The sequence below is a fragment of the Neocloeon triangulifer genome, unplaced genomic scaffold (assembly GCF_031216515.1).
Source record: "Neocloeon triangulifer isolate White Clay Creek 2 clone unplaced genomic scaffold, ASM3121651v1 ptg000009l, whole genome shotgun sequence".
Lineage (NCBI taxonomy): Eukaryota > Metazoa > Arthropoda > Insecta > Ephemeroptera > Baetidae > Neocloeon > Neocloeon triangulifer.
This window is the reverse complement of record NW_026775551.1, coordinates 195,380-211,815: the sequence shown is the minus strand read 5'-3', so window position 1 is coordinate 211,815 and position 16,436 is coordinate 195,380. Positions and strand designations below refer to the sequence as shown.

At 38.4% G+C, this 16,436-nt stretch overlaps 1 protein-coding gene across 1 annotated transcript; it reads right to left on the bottom strand.

The window, feature by feature from the left end:
* Nucleotides 1-14,071: 14,071 nt before the first annotated feature.
* Nucleotides 14,072-15,913, bottom strand: LOC132195239 (uncharacterized). Its single transcript, XM_059617097.1, has 2 exons — nt 15,764-15,913; nt 14,072-15,329 (listed from the first exon to the last, which is right to left on the bottom strand). Exon 2 carries the CDS (start codon nt 15,218-15,220, stop codon nt 14,072-14,074), a length of 1,149 nt encoding a protein of 382 aa, XP_059473080.1. The 5' UTR covers nt 15,221-15,329; nt 15,764-15,913.
* Between the last annotated feature and the right edge of the window lie 523 nt (nt 15,914-16,436).

Genomic DNA, 16,436 nt, shown 5'->3' with positions numbered 1-16,436 from the left:
GTTACTGCCCTATTTGATATGGTTATAAATGTGTATGACTCTTTGGACAAGAGAGAAAAGATTAATGTAATTTTGTACGATTTTACAAATGCATTTGGATCACTAGTACCTGAGAGATTGTTAAGCAAACTACAAATGTTTGGTGTTAATGGCAAAGCCTTGGACTGGATCAAGTCATTTTTGCTGGAAAGAAAACAGCTCGTTAAGCTTAAAATCCTTAATGAAAATTTTGAAGAAGAGATAATTAAATCAAAGCTGCAGGAAAGCAATAGAGGCGTTCCGCAAGGTACCTCACTGGGCCCCTTTTCATATAGTGCGTACTCGATTGACCTTCCATTGATTATTATAATTGCTATATTAGTAATTTTTGCTGATGACTCAACTATGATTGTGAAAGGTAAAACTGCCTCTGAGGTGAATGAAAGGACAATAGAAGCAAACTCTGATATGGTGAAATATGCGAGTGATAATTACTTAAAACTTAACCCAAACAAGTCTATGGTAATGACAATGCACACGGCACAAACGAAGAAAATAGTTCAGCCCGAAGTCTTCATAGACAATAAGGAATTATCTGTGGTGAAAAGTAGTCGCCTTCTTGGAGTAACGATAACAGATACAATGAGTTGGAGCAAGCAGTGCAGTGAAGTGGTTGCCAAGTTACGCAGTGTTACGTATCTATTTATCATGTTGCGAGACAAAGTATTGGAATCAACTCTAGTCCAAGCCTATCATGCGTACGCGGCTAGCCGAATACTTTACTCCATTGTAATCTGGGGTGGCTCTACACACATGAAAGATGTTTTTCTAGCGCAGAAGCGAGTAATAAGAGCAATGGCTGGTGTTCAATACTGGAGAAGTAACTCGGCGCTAGACTCATGTAGACCACTATTTGTGAAATTTGGAGTTCTTACAGTCTATTCATTATATATTTTGGAGTGCGTTAAGTTTGTGCGTAAATTTCCTGAAAAGTTTAAACTGAATCGGGATGTTCCAGGTGTAGTAGTGCGAACTACGCGTGCTACCAGCTACGTCGACACTGATTTGTTTGTAAGGCCAAGCTCACTAAATTGCGTAAATGAGAGTCCGGAGATAATGATTGCCAGAGTATATAATAAACTACCTAATGTACTGAAAGAAATATCTGACTATGGCAACTTTGTTAAAAGTGTCAAATTTGTAATGCTGAAGTATCAATACTATGATATGAATGAATATTGGACATGTAAATTTGAATGCCTAAATTTGGAAGAGTGAGACTCAGCTGCAGGGTTTTCGGGGGTGGTTTTCCCCTGCAGTATTTGAGGAGGGATAGTCAAATGCTTGCCCACCCCCGCCAAATTATTAATGGCGTGCGAGCTCCCTCAATCGCTCCCTCAATTACTTACTTATTGAATGTTATCGTTAAAATTTTTTTGGAGGTTTTATTTTGCTATTTTATTGACTTGTTGTAAAGACAAATTGGTGATGTATTACATATGTCTAATGCAATAAATTTTGATCTAATCTAATCTAATCTAAGGGCTGCAAAGAAGGGCGCTCCATTTCATCCACGGCCGGCAGCTGCCGCCGGTGCACGGGTCTTCATAAGTGTCACTGAGACCTTTTCAGAAAGTCAAAAAAAATATTTATAAGTACCAAGTACCTCATATTTTGAATTTTTAATTCTAAGTCTGATCATAAAAATCGACATATATCGTCAGGTACCAATAAATATACGACTTGGAATTCATTGAAAAAAATGTGAAAACGTAGGGTCTTCATAAGTGTCACTGAGACCTTTTCAGAAAGTCAAAAAAAATATTTATAATTACCAAGTACCTCATATTTTTAATTTTTAATTCTAAGTCCGATCATAAAAATCGACATATATCGTCAGGTACCAATAAATATACGACTTGGAATTCATTGAAAAAAATGTGAAAACGTAGGGTCTTCATAAGTGTCACTGAGACCTTTTCAGAAAGTCAAAAAAAATATTTATAAGTACCAAGTACCTCATAATTTTAATTTTTAATTCTAAGTCCGATCATAAAAATCGACATATATCGTCAGGTACCAATAAATATACGACTTGGAATTCATTGAAAAAAATGTGAAAACGTAGGGTCTTCATAAGTGTCACTGAGACCTTTTCAGAAAGTCAAAAAAAATATTTATAAGTACCAAGTACCTCATATTTTGAATTTTTAATTCTAAGTCTGATCATAAAAATCGACATATATCGTCAGGTACCAATAAATATACGACTTGGAATTCATTGAAAAAAATGTGAAAACGTAGGGTCTTCATAAGTGTCACTGAGACCTTTTCAGAAAGTCAAAAAAAATATTTATAAGTACCAAGTACCTCATATTTTGAATTTTTAATTCTAAGTCTGATCATAAAAATCGACATATATCGTCAGGTACCAATAAATATACGACTTGGAATTCATTGAAAAAAATGTGAAAACGTAGGGTCTTCATAAGTGTCACTGAGACCTTTTCAGAAAGTCAAAAAAAATATTTATAATTACCAAGTACCTCATATTTTTAATTTTTAATTCTAAGTCCGATCATAAAAATCGACATATATCGTCAGGTACCAATAAATATACGACTTGGAATTCATTGAAAAAAATGTGAAAACGTAGGGTCTTCATAAGTGTCACTGAGACCTTTTCAGAAAGTCAAAAAAAATATTTATAAGTACCAAGTACCTCATAATTTTAATTTTTAATTCTAAGTCCGATCATAAAAATCGACATATATCGTCAGGTACCAATAAATATACGACTTGGAATTCATTGAAAAAAATGTGAAAACGTAGGGTCTTCATAAGTGTCACTGAGACCTTTTCAGAAAGTCAAAAAAAATATTTATAAGTACCAAGTACCTCATATTTTGAATTTTTAATTCTAAGTCTGATCATAAAAATCGACATATATCGTCAGGTACCAATAAATATACGACTTGGAATTCATTGAAAAAAATGTGAAAACGTAGGGTCTTCATAAGTGTCACTGAGACCTTTTCAGAAAGTCAAAAAAAATATTTATAAGTACCAAGTACCTCATAATTTTAATTTTTAATTCTAAGTCCGATCATAAAAATCGACATATATCGTCAGGTACCAATAAATATACGACTTGGAATTCATTGAAAAAAATGTGAAAACGTAGGGTCTTCATAAGTGTCACTGAGACCTTTTCAGAAAGTCAAAAAAAATATTTATAAGTACCAAGTACCTCAAATTTTGAATTTTTAATTCTAAGTCCGATCATAAAAATCGACATATATCGTCAGGTACCAATAAATATACGACTTGGAATTCATTGAAAAAAATGTGAAAACGTAGGGTCTTCATAAGTGTCACTGAGACCTTTTCAGAAAGTCAAAAAAAATATTTATAAGTACCAAGTACCTCATATTTTGAAATTTTAATTCTAAGTCCGATCATAAAAATCGACATATATCGTCAGGTACCAATAAATATACGACTTGGAATTCATTGAAAAAAATGTGAAAACGTAGGGTCTTCATAAGTGTCACTGAGACCTTTTCAGAAAGTCAAAAAAAATATTTATAAGTACCAAGTACCTCATATTTTGAATTTTTAATTCTAAGTCCGATCATAAAAATCGACATATATCGTCAGGTACCAATAAATATACGACTTGGAATTCATTGAAAAAAATGTGAAAACGTAGGGTCTTCATAAGTGTCACTGAGACCTTTTCAGAAAGTCAAAAAAAATATTTATAAGTACCAAGTACCTCATATTTTGAATTTTTAATTCTAAGTCCGATCATAAAAATCGACATATTACAGTATTGACACTTCAGGATTACAAATTTGACACTTTTAACAAAGTTGCCATAGTCAGATATTTCTTTCAGTACATTAGGTAGTTTATTATATACTCTGGCAATCATTATCTCCGGACTCTCATTTACGCAATTTAGTGAGCTTGGCCTTACAAACAAATCAGTGTCGACGTAGCTGGTAGCACGCGTAGTTCGCACTACTACACCTGGAACATCCCGATTCCGATTAAACTTTTCAGGATCAATTATCAATATTACAGTATTGACACTTCAGCATTACAAATTTGACACTTTTAACAAAGTTGCCATAGTCAGATATTTCTTTCAGTACATTAGGTAGTTTATTATATACTCTGGCAATCATTATCTCCGGACTCTCATTTACGCAATTTAGTGAGCTTGGCCTTACAAACAAATCAGTGTCGACGTAGCTGGTAGCACGCGTAGTTCGCACTACTACACCTGGAACATCCCGATTCCGATTAAACTTTTCAGGAAATTTACGCACAAACTTAACGCATTCCAAAATATATAATGAATAGACTGTAAGAACTCCAAATTTCACAAATAGTGGTCTACATGAGTCTAGCGCCGAGTTACTTCTCCAGTATTGAACACCAGCCATTGCTCTTATTACTCGCTTCTGCGCTAGAAAAACATCTTTCATGTGTGTAGAGCCACCCCAGATTACAATGGAGTAAAGTATTCGGCTAGCCGCGAGCTTTTTAATTCAAATGGTGAATTGAGCTGGTGAATTCTCCAGCTGGTGACAATTATTATTTTCTTTTAAGTTTAAGAATTTAAACAAATTTAAATTAAGTATATTAATATTAATTTTATTTATAAAATAATTATAAAATTACACCTTTTTTTAATTTTAAGAATTAAAATTAAATTAAATTAATTTTATTTACAAATTATATATTAAATTTCAATTTATAAAAATTTAAAAAAAAAAAAAAAAAAAACCGCTGGTGAATTTAGCTCTTGATTTCACAAGCTGGTGACAATTTATTTTTTTTAATACACTAATTGAAATAAATTTATTTTAATTTATATTAATTAAGTATAAATTAATTAATATTAATTTTATGTGTAAAATATTTCCAAAATCAATCCCGTTTTTGAAATTTTATAAAAATAAAATTTAATCAGTTTAAAATAATTTTATTTATTAATTATATTTCACATCTCAAAGGTAAAAGGCGAAGAAAATTGTTCCGTCAACAAGCAAGGGGAAGGGGGCGTGGCACCCTCCCCTACAGAGAGCAGGTCCCCCATCAACAGGAAACATGGAACGAACGCGGAACGAACTGCTGCGAAATGAAAACAAGGAAAAGTAGGCAGCACGCCGACGATGCGCACCAAAAGGAAGAAGCCCCACGACGAAGAAAAGCGTGAGGTAAGGGTAATTTATGGCCCCGAATGTTGGAAAATCGTGGAAAAGGGTGGTGTGGTCTTTATTTTGTGGGCTACATCGGGGTAAACGGGGGCGGCCGTTATTTTGGGGTCGAATTAGTCGGGAATTCGAGGGGGCAAAAGTGGCCGTTAATTTGGGGTTGAATTTTAGTCGGAAAAAGGGGGCGCAGTCTGTAATTTGTCGGCTAAATGGGGTTCAACGAGAGTGGCCCTTAATTTGGGGTCGAATTAGTCGGGAATTCGAGGGGGCAAAGGTGGCCGTTGATTGGGGTTTGAATTTAATTGGAAAAAGGGGGCGTGGTCTGTAATTTGTCGGCCAAATGGGGGTCAACGAGGGTGGCCGTTAATTTGGGGTCGAATTAGTCATGAATTCGATGGGGCTTAAATGTTTTAATTAAAAAATATTAATTCATTTGTATTTGTATTTTCAGCGCATTCGTACCATTTCCTCCGAAGGTAGCCCCCTTTCATTATATCGGAATGTACACTGCTCTCCCCCTGGAGCACATCCAGCTCTTTTCAAGCCAATCAACGATTCTGCTTGGTGCCTGCTGGCTATGAGAGGTAAGAACTCAATTTAAAAACATATTAAATTTTTATTTTAAAATTAATTCATTTTTTCATCCCGTTCAGTCTCGACTTCAAACCAGGGTTTGTGCCAGAGGCTCACCTGGAGCACATCCAGCATTTTTAAAGCATTCATAGTTTCTCCATGGTGCCTGCAACTAATAAAAGGTAAGAACTCTTTTTAAAACATCATAGAATTTTTATTTTAAAATTAATTCATTTTTTCAGCCCATTTAAATTCTCAAATATAAGAAAAATTATTTTTATTTATATAAATGAAGTATTAATTAAATAATATTGATTTTATGTATAAAATATCTATAAAATTAATCCCGTTTTTCAAAATTTTATAAATCTAAAATTTAATTAAATTAAAATAATTTTATTTATAAATTACATTTCATTTTTTGGAAATTTTAAAAAATTAAAAATAACCAGCTGGTGCATTCACCAACTGAATTCAAGAGCAGGTGACAATTATTTTTTTTTAATTCTCAAAAATAAAAAAAATTTCATTAATACTAATTTTATTTATAAAATATTTCTAAAATTAATCCTTTTTTTATTTTTAAAAAATTAATTTTAATTAATTTACAATAATTTTATTTATAAATTATATTTCATTTTTTAAAAATTTTAGAACAATAAAAAAACATCACCAGCTGGTGCAAATTTTTTTTTAAAAATTTTCAAATTTAAAAAAATTAGAATTAAATTAATGAATATTAATTTTATTTCTAAAATATTTATAAAATTTATCCCTTTTTTCAAATTTTTTTTAAATTTATAATTTAATATAATGAAAATAACTTAACTATAAATTAAATTATATTTTTTTTTATAAATTTAATTGAAGTCATTAATATTAATTTTACTTATAAAATTTTTATAAAATTAATCCCTTTTTTTAAAAATTAAAATTTATATATTTTTTAAAATAATTTTATTGATAAAATATATTTCATTTTTTAAAATTTTAAAAAAATAAAAAACATCACCTGCTGGTGTATTTAGCTGGTGAATTCACCACCTTAATTCACCAGCTTAATTCACCAGCTAAATTCAGCTGGTTAATTGAGCTGGTGAATTCACCAGCTGGTGACTATAATTTTTTTTTAATTTTTTAATTAAAAAAAGTTAATTTAATTAATTATTTTTAAGTTTATGTATATAATATTTATAATATTAATCCCTTTTATTGTTTTTTAACAATTAAAATTTAATTAATTTAAATAAATTTTACTTATAAATAATATTTCATTTTTTAATAATTAAAAAAAAAACCTCATCAGCTTGTGAATTGAGCCTGTGAATTCACCAGCTGGTGACACTTATTTTTTTTTTTAATTTCAAATTAAAAATTAAAAGTAAATTAATTTAAATTAATTTATTTATAAATTAAATTTCAATTTTTAATAATTTTGTAAAATAAAAAAAACCTCATCAGCTGGTGAATTGAGCTAGTGAATTAACCAAATGAATTAACCAGCTTAATTCACCAGCTGGTGAATTGAGCTGGTAAATTAGATTAGATTAGATTAGATAAAAATTTATTGCATTAGACATATGTAATACATCACCAATTTGTCTTTACAACAAGTCAATAAAATAGCAAAATAAAACCTCCAAAAAATTTTAACTATAACATTCAATAAGTGAGTAATTGAGGGAGCGATTGAGGGAGCTCGCACGCCATTGATAATTTGGCGGGGGTGGGCAAGCATTTGACTATCCCACCTCAAATACTGCAGGGGAAAACCACCCCCGAAAACCCTGCAGCTGAGTCTCACTCTTCCAAATTTAGGCATTCAAATTTACATGTCCAATATTCATTCATATCATAGTATTGACACTTCAGCATTACAAATTTGACACTTTTAACAAAGTTGCCATAGTCAGATATTTCTTTCAGTACATTAGGTAGTTTATTATATACTCTGGCAATCATTATCTCCGGACTCTCATTTACGCAATTTAGTGAGCTTGGCCTTACAAACAAATCAGTGTCGACGTAGCTGGTAGCACGCGTAGTTCGCACTACTACACCTGGAACATCCCGATTCCGATTAAACTTTTCAGGAAATTTACGCACAAACTTAACGCACTCCAAAATATATAATGAATAGACTGTAAGAACTCCAAATTTCACAAATAGTGGTCTACATGAGTCTAGCGCCGAGTTACTTCTCCAGTATTGAACACCAGCCATTGCTCTTATTACTCGCTTCTGCGCTAGAAAAACATCTTTCATGTGTGTAGAGCCACCCCAGATTACAATGGAGTAAAGTATTCGGCTAGCCGCGAGCTTTTTAATTCAAATGGTGAATTGAGCTGGTGAATTCTCCAGCTGGTGACAATTTTTTTTTTTTAAGTTTAAGAATTTAAACAAATTTAAATTAAGTATATTAATATTAATTTTATTTATAAAATAATTATAAAATTACACCTTTTTTTAATTTTAAGAATTAAAATTAAATTAAATTAATTTTATTTACAAATTATATATTAAATTTCAATTTATAAAAATTTTAACAAAAAAAAAAAAAAAAACAACCGCTGGTGAATTTAGCTCTTGATTTCACAAGCTGGTGACAATTTATTTTTTTAAATACACTAATTGAAATAAATTTATTTTAATTTATATTAATTAAGGATAAGTTAATTAATATTAATTTTATGTGTAAAATATTTCCAAAATCAATCCCGTTTTTGAAATTTTATAAAAATAAAATTTAATCAGTTTAAAATAATTTTATTTATTAATTATATTTCACATCTTAAAGGTAAAAGGCGAAGAAAATTGTTCCGTCAACAAGCAAGGGGAAGGGGGCGTGGCACCCTCCCCTACAGAGAGCAGGTCCCCCATCAACAGGAAACATGGAACGAACGCGGAACGAACTACTGCGAAATGAAAACAAGGAAAAGTAGGCAGCACGCCGACGATGCGCACCAAAAGGAAGCCCCACGACGAAGAAAAGCGTGAGGTAAGGGTAATTTATGGCCCCGAATGTCGGAAAATCGTGGAAAAGGGTGGTGTGGTCTTTATTTTGTGGGCTACATCGGGGTAAACGGGGGCGGCCGTTATTTTGGGGTCGAATTAGTCGGGAATTCGAGGGGGCAAAAGTGGCCGTTAATTTGGGGTTGAATTTTAGTCGGAAAAAGGGGGCGCAGTCTGTAATTTGTCGGCTAAATGGGGTTCAACGAGGGTGGCCCTTAATTTGGGGTCGAATTAGTCGGGAATTCGAGGGGGCAAAGGTGGCCGTTGATTGGGGTTTGAATTTAATTGGAAAAAGGGGGCGTGGTCTGTAATTTGTCGGCCAAATGGGGGTCAACGAGGGTGGCCGTTAATTTGGGGTCGAATTAGTCATGAATTCGATGGGGCTTAAATGTTTTAATTAAAAAATATTAATTCATTTGTATTTGTATTTTCAGCGCATTCGTACCATTTCCTCCGAAGGTAGCCCCCTTTCATTATATCGGAATGTACACTGCTCTCCCCCTGGAGCACATCCAGCTCTTTTCAAGCCAATCAACGATTCTGCTTGGTGCCTGCTGGCTATGAGAGGTAAGAACTCAATTTAAAAACATATTAAATTTTTATTTTAAAATTAATTCATTTTTTCATCCCGTTCAGTCTCGACTTCAAACCAGGGTTTGTGCCAGAGGCTCACCTGGAGCACATCCAGCATTTTTAAAGCATTCATAGTTTCTCCATGGTGCCTGCAACTAATAAAAGGTAAGAACTCTTTTTAAAACATCATAGAATTTTTATTTTAAAATTAATTCATTTTTTCAGCCCATTTAAATTCTCAAATATAAGAAAAATTATTTTTATTTATATAAATGAAGTATTAATTAAATAATATTGATTTTATGTATAAAATATCTATAAAATTAATCCCGTTTTTCAAAATTTTATAAATCTAAAATTTAATTAAATTAAAATAATTTTATTTATAAATTACATTTCATTTTTTGGAAATTTTAAAAAATTAAAAATAACCAGCTGGTGCATTCACCAACTGAATTCAAGAGCAGGTGACAATTATTTTTTTTTAATTCTCAAAAATAAAAAAAATTTCATTCATTAATACTAATTTTATTTATAAAATTTTTCTAAAATTAATCCTTTTTTTATTTTAAAAAAATTAATTTTAATTAATTTACAATAATTTTATTTATAAATTATATTTCATTTGTGGCTTCCAGGCCACAGAAAAGGGTTTGTTCAAGTGGAGAAAAACAAGTCAGGTGTTTTTTTGTGGTTTAATCCGAACTGAAAAATATTTACAAAAATTAATATCACATTGAAATAAAAATACATTTTATTTATTTGATTTGACTATTTGAGTTTGGTTGGAATGAAATTTGGTTGGATAGGAAAATTAATTTGTCGTTCGAATGTAAATTAATGTGGCCAACATTGGCTTGGTATTTGCAAATAGAAATCATCAGAATTTTACTAAACATCATAATTTCAGATCATTGAGAATTCGGAGAAAATTAAAATTAACATATTCATTAGTAATCAATTCAGAAAATTTGCATAATTGAAAATTAAAGATTTGCACATGGCAATTCGAAGCACTTTTGAAAGGGCAAATTTGACGGCTTGATTTTGGGAAAAGGGGAGCACTTTGGGGTTGACGAAATGTCTCAATGTGTATTTGGAAATGTTCACTTTTGGGAAAAATGGGAAATTTCACTTACCCCATGATCGGGGCTCGGATGCTGGTCGATATGCGACGGACAAGAAATTTGCGTGTCGTTCTTGCTCGTCCGGCATGAAAGAAGGAGGAGTGGCTCGAGGGAGCGTTTGGAGGGAACTTGATTTGGGTGGCGCGCGCCCTCGGTGGCGGCGCTACAGGGGCCCCCCCTAAGACACCGGAGGTGCTCAGGACATATGAAAGTCCTTCGTCCAGGCAGGTGGTTTGGGCTGCCGGCCAGCACGAGTGTGTCGTACTCCGTCTGTGGCTGCTGGAGTTGGGGCTGGAGGCGCAGGTGGTGTCTCGGGTTGCTCGAAGAAGTGATTGAGTTCGAGGTCACTGGAGCTGTCAAGGTCTGGGCTCCTTGGCCTGCGAGGGTGGTCAGGAGGGGTGGGAGGTGGCTCCAGAGCTGGCCACGCAGGTGGTGCTGCTGGAGGAGTGTCTGGGGGTGCTTCTGGTGTGTCTGGAGGTGCTTCTGGTGCGTCTGGGGCCGAAGGTGTTGCCGAGGGAGTTGCTGGAGGTGTTGCTGGTTGAGCTGCTGGCAAATTGAAACGAACTCTTCTCGGAGGTTCTGCTGGCTTCGGAACTGGCTCCTTCTCAGAGAGCTGATAGCAGGGTTTGAGTCGGTCGATGGTAACAACTTTAGGTTTACCTTTCACCTCGATGACGAAAGATTTGGCGTGTCGCATGACGACCGGATATGGGCCAGTGTAGGGCTTCTCGAGAGCTCCTCGGACAGCATCGGTGCGCAGGAACACGTGAGTGGCAGTGGCCAAGTCAGGGTGGACAAAGAAGGATTTTCCTCCGTGGTGAGCTGCAGGAACTGGCAAAAGTGTGGCAAAGTGGTGTCGCAGTTGAGCAGCTAGGTCAGCAGCTTGCTGAGGAGTGGGCCGTACGAAAAAGGTACCGGGCAGCCGGAGTTCTTCCCCGTAGACCAGGAGGGACGGAGTTGTGTTGAGGTCCTCCTTGAAGACCGACCTGAGGCCAAGCAGGACCAGTGGCAGGGCGGTCATCCAGTCAGCATCTTGACACATCAGCGCCGCCTTCAGGGTGCGATGGAGGCGCTCGACCATGCCATTGGCCTGTGGATGGTAGGCATTAGTGTGATGAATTTCAAAACCAAAACTTTTGCTGAATTTCTTGAATAGGTCAGACTCAAATTGGCGGCCTTGGTCGCAGACCACCGTTCCAGGGACTCCGTATCGGGCAATCCAATTGGAGTGGAAAGCGCGCACCACGTCCATGGCTGAGATGCGCTTCAGAGGAACAGCTTCTGGCCAACGAGTGAATCTGTCGACCATGGTCAGGCAGTACCGGAATCCTTCGACTTCAGGGAGTGGGCCGACGAGGTCGATGTGCACATCCTTGAAGCGTTCTGTGGACTCGGGAAAAGGGACAAGAGGTGCTCTTGTGTGTCTGGTCACTTTTGCAGACTGGCATTTTTGGCAGGTGCGCGCCCAGAGGAGGCAGTCTCGGCGCATGTTGGGCCAAATGAACTTTTGGGCGACCAGCCTGAGGGAAGTTTTCGCGCCAGGGTGGGCTAGGCTATGAAGATTGTCAAATACCTGTCTTCTGAATTGGTGTGGGACAAAAGGGCGAGGAGAACCAGATGACAGGTCACACCAAAGTTGATGTGGAGAGTTTGGGACTGGTTGCTGCTCCAGCTTCAGGGGAGAATCAGAGAGTTTGCGAAATTTGAGGAAGTCAGGGTCGGTTTCTTGAGCTGCGGCCATGTCTGCGAAGGAGACTGCGGTCGTGATGGATTCGATTCTGGACAGGGCGTCAGCAACTAGGTTGGCAGTGCCCTTGATGAATTGGATGTCGGTGGAGAATTGGCCGATGTACTCCAAGTGATGGAGCTGGCGCGGGGAACAGTCAGTCTTGTTCTTGCTAAAAGCAAAGGTGAGAGGTTTGTGGTCGGTGAGGATCTGGAACTGGCGACCTTCGAGGATGTACCTGAACTTTTTGATGGATGCAAAAATTCCCAGCAGCTCCCTGTCGTAGGGAGGGTATTTCTTCTCAGCGGCTGAGAGAGTGCGGCTGAAGAAAGCAAGAGGCTGCCAGGTGCTGCCGACCAGTTGCTGGACAACGCCGCCGATGGCGTAGTCTGAGGCGTCGGTCACCAAGGAGAGTGGGACGTCAACTCTGGGGTGTGCCAGGCAGGCAGCATTGGCCAGGGCGTCCTTGACAGCGTCGAAGGCAGATTGCTCGACGTCGGTCCATCTCTCGAGAGGTGCTTTCTTGTGACCTTTGGGACCATTCTGTAGGCAGTTCAAAGGGGCCATAAGTTTGGCTGCTTGGGGAAGGAACCTGTGGTAAAAGTTCACCATTCCCAAGAACCTTCTGAGTTCCTGCTTGTCCTTGGGGGTGGGGTAGGCCCTGATGGCAGTGACTTTGTCTGGAAGGGGCGTGATGCCATCTTTGTTGACCAGGTAACCAAGAAAACTGACTTCTGAGGCGCCGAGGACGCATTTCTCCAAGTTCAGCAGCAGGCCATGGTCCTGGAGACGTTGGAAAACTTGCCTGAGGTGCTCACGGTGTTCTTCAGGGGAACGAGAGGCGATCAGTAGGTCGTCAATGAAGACAAAAACAAATGGCAGGTCACCTAAAATTGCGTGAATGAGGCGCTGGAATGTCTGACCTGCGTTTTTGAGTCCAAATGGCATAGATAGAAACTCAATGAGTCCCATGGGCGTCGTGATGGCGGTTTTTGGGACATCTTCAGGGGCAACTGGGACTTGCATGTAGGCGCGGTCAAGGTCGAGGGTGGAGAAAATGGTGCAGCCGGCCAGGGCGTGGGTGCAGTCGTGAAGGTGGGGCAGTGGGTACCGATCAGGCTCAGTTCGAGCGTTCAGAGCTCTGTAGTCGCCGCAGAAGCGCCATGTACCTGGGGACTTCTTGGGGACTAGGGTTGCGGGAGACGCCCACGGGGACTTGGAGCGCCGTGCGTCGCCGTTGTCGATCAATTTCTGGATTTCAGCGGCTGCGACTTTCAGCTTATCTGGAGGGAGTCTCCGGAATCGGGCGAAGACTGGTGGCCCTGGAGTGACCACAATTCGGTGTACAGTGGTATGTTTGGGAGGTTTGCGCTTTTTGGGAGCGTAGCAGAGATCAGGGAAGTCTTTCAGGAGCAGGTAAAACGGGTTCTGAGTTTCAATGATTTTCACAGTGGGGGCAGGTTCAGGGCGGTTGAACCCTCGTACGTGGGCAGAGGTCAGCCGGTCAGTCAGTCGGGCCAGGCCGAGGTCGACGACCAGGTTGTAGCGAGTGAGAAAATCGGCACCAATGATGGGGTGCTCGACGTCAGCCACCAGAAAGGTCCAGTCAAAGGTGCGCCGTAAGTTGAGGGACAATTGGAGGGAGTGAAAACCGTAAGTCTTAATTTCAGTCACATTGGCAGCAGTGACGCTGTAATTCAGGGGTAGTTTCATTTGAGGGAACAGTCTTTGTGGCAGGACGCTGATGTCCGAACCCGTGTCCACCAGGAAGGACATCTTACTCAGGGGGTCAAAAACAAAGAGGCGGCCGGGGGGACTGGGGCAGGGTGTGGCCGCTGTGGCAGCCTGCCCGGCTAGTTTGACGCTGGCGGGGGGTTGCTGGCCACGGCGGCTTGCTGAGCTTGGTGGGAAGCGTAGTAGCGGCAGCCAGAAGTGCAGTGTCTAGCGTCCAAGTTGTAGGTCTTGTGGTAGTAGCAAATCTTTCCCAGGGCGTTGCCGTCGTCGAAGAGCTCAGTGCTGCGGGAGGACGATCTGTCTCGGGGGCGACTTTTGGAGCGCGCTCTTGAGCGCCCTTTGTAGTTGTTGCTGTTGTTGATCAGCAGGTTGTTGACGGACTGAGTGAGTAGCAAAACCTGCTTGGTCAGGTCGTCCATCTTTGTCTCCAGCCGGTCGACACGGGAGTTGGTGCCGCCGCCGGAGTTGTTGCTTTTGTCAGTAGCTTTGCTGATGGCCGAGATTTGTGCTGTAGTAGCGATTGGGGAGGATGTGGAGGAGAGCAGCTGTGACAGGTTGCTGCTGCGGTCCCTGGCCATCATCATGTCCGCCTTGGATGCGGCGATGGCAAGGTCCTTCTCACCGCTGATGGCCAAGCGAACAAAGGCAGGAAGTTTGGCAGCCCAGCAGGAGAAGACGAGCTCGGTCAACATCGTGTGTTCTGGGTCAGAGTCAGCAATCTTGCGCATCCTGGCAAGAAACTCAGAGGGTGTGGAACCGTCAAGACCCTCTTCAATCAGGAGTTGGATTACTCGTTTCTGGGCGGAGGGTTGCACGTGTGTGAGGATGGCGTCGCGCAGAGTGGTGTAAGGCTTAACGGGTGGAATCGGGGTGAGCAGTGAGAGGACTGTCTCGGGTGAGCCGGTGATCGGAATGTACTCACGGAGAAACTTGAACATGACCACCTCGTCATCAACTTGCTCATCTTTCAGTTTCTCATCAAGCAGCTTCAGCCAGAATGGGGCTGTCTCGTAAGCAAAGCAGGGCATTGAGACGTTTCCGATATTGCCTGACATGTTTACAGGTCGGACTGTGTCAGGTTTGGGCACTTGGTCGGCTTCCTCGTCTGGAGGTGGTGGTGTGGGTTGGGCTGCAACTCGGGCAACTTCGTCGAAGAGACTGAATGCGTCGGTGGGCGAGAGAGGCTGGGTCGCCGTTGAGGACAAGAGTGGGTCTTGTTCGGAGACGAGGTTGTTGTCGTCGTTGTCGCCGGTTCTTCCAGTAGACATCTACTTGAAGACCAGGGTACTGGGCACCACTGTGGCTTCCAGGCCACAGAAAAGGGTTTGTTCAAGTGGAGAAAAACAAGTCAGGTGTTTTTTTGTGGTTTAATCCGAACTGAAAAATATTTACAAAAATTAATATCACATTGAAATAAAAATACATTTTATTTATTTGATTTGACTATTTGAGTTTGGTTGGAATGAAATTTGGTTGGATAGGAAAATTAATTTGTCGTTCGAATGTAAATTAATGTGGCCAACATTGGCTTGGTATTTGCAAATAGAAATCATCAGAATTTTACTAAACATCATAATTTCAGATCATTGAGAATTCGGAGAAAATTAAAATTAACATATTCATTAGTAATCAATTCAGAAAATTTGCATAATTGAAAATTAAAGATTTGCACATGGCAATTCGAAGCACTTTTGAAAGGGCAAATTTGACGGCTTGATTTTGGGAAAAGGGGAGCACTTTGGGGTTGACGAAATGTCTCAATGTGTATTTGGAAATGTTCACTTTTGGGAAAAATGGGAAATTTCACTTACCCCATGATCGGGGCTCGGATGCTGGTCGATATGCGACGGACAAGAAATTTGCGTGTCGTTCTTGCTCGTCCGGCATGAAAGAAGGAGGAGTGGCTCGAGGGAGCGTTTGGAGGGAACTTGATTTGGGTGGCGCGCGCCCTCGGTGGCGGCGCTACACATTTTTTAAAAATTTTAGAACAATAAAAAAACATCACCAGCTGGTGCAAATTTTTTTTTAAAAATTTTCAAATTTAAAAAAATTAGAATTAAATTAATGAATATTAATTTTATTTCTAAAATATTTATAAAATTTATCCCTTTTTTCAAATTTTTTTTAAATTTATAATTTAATATAATGAAAATAACTTAACTATAAATTAAATTATATTTTTTTTTTTTATAAATTTAATTGAAGTCATTAATATTAATTTTACTTATAGAATTTTTATAAAATTAATCCCTTTTTTTAAAAATTAAAATTTATATATTTTTTAAAATAATTTTATTGATAAAATATATTTCATTTTTTAAAATTTTAAAAAAATAAAAAAACATCACCTGCCGGTGTATTTAGCTGGTGAATTCACCACCTTAATTCACCAGCTTAATTCACCAGCTAAATTCAGCTGGTTAATTGAGCTGGTGAATTCACCAGCTGGTGACTATAATTTTTTTTTAATTTTTTAATTAAAAA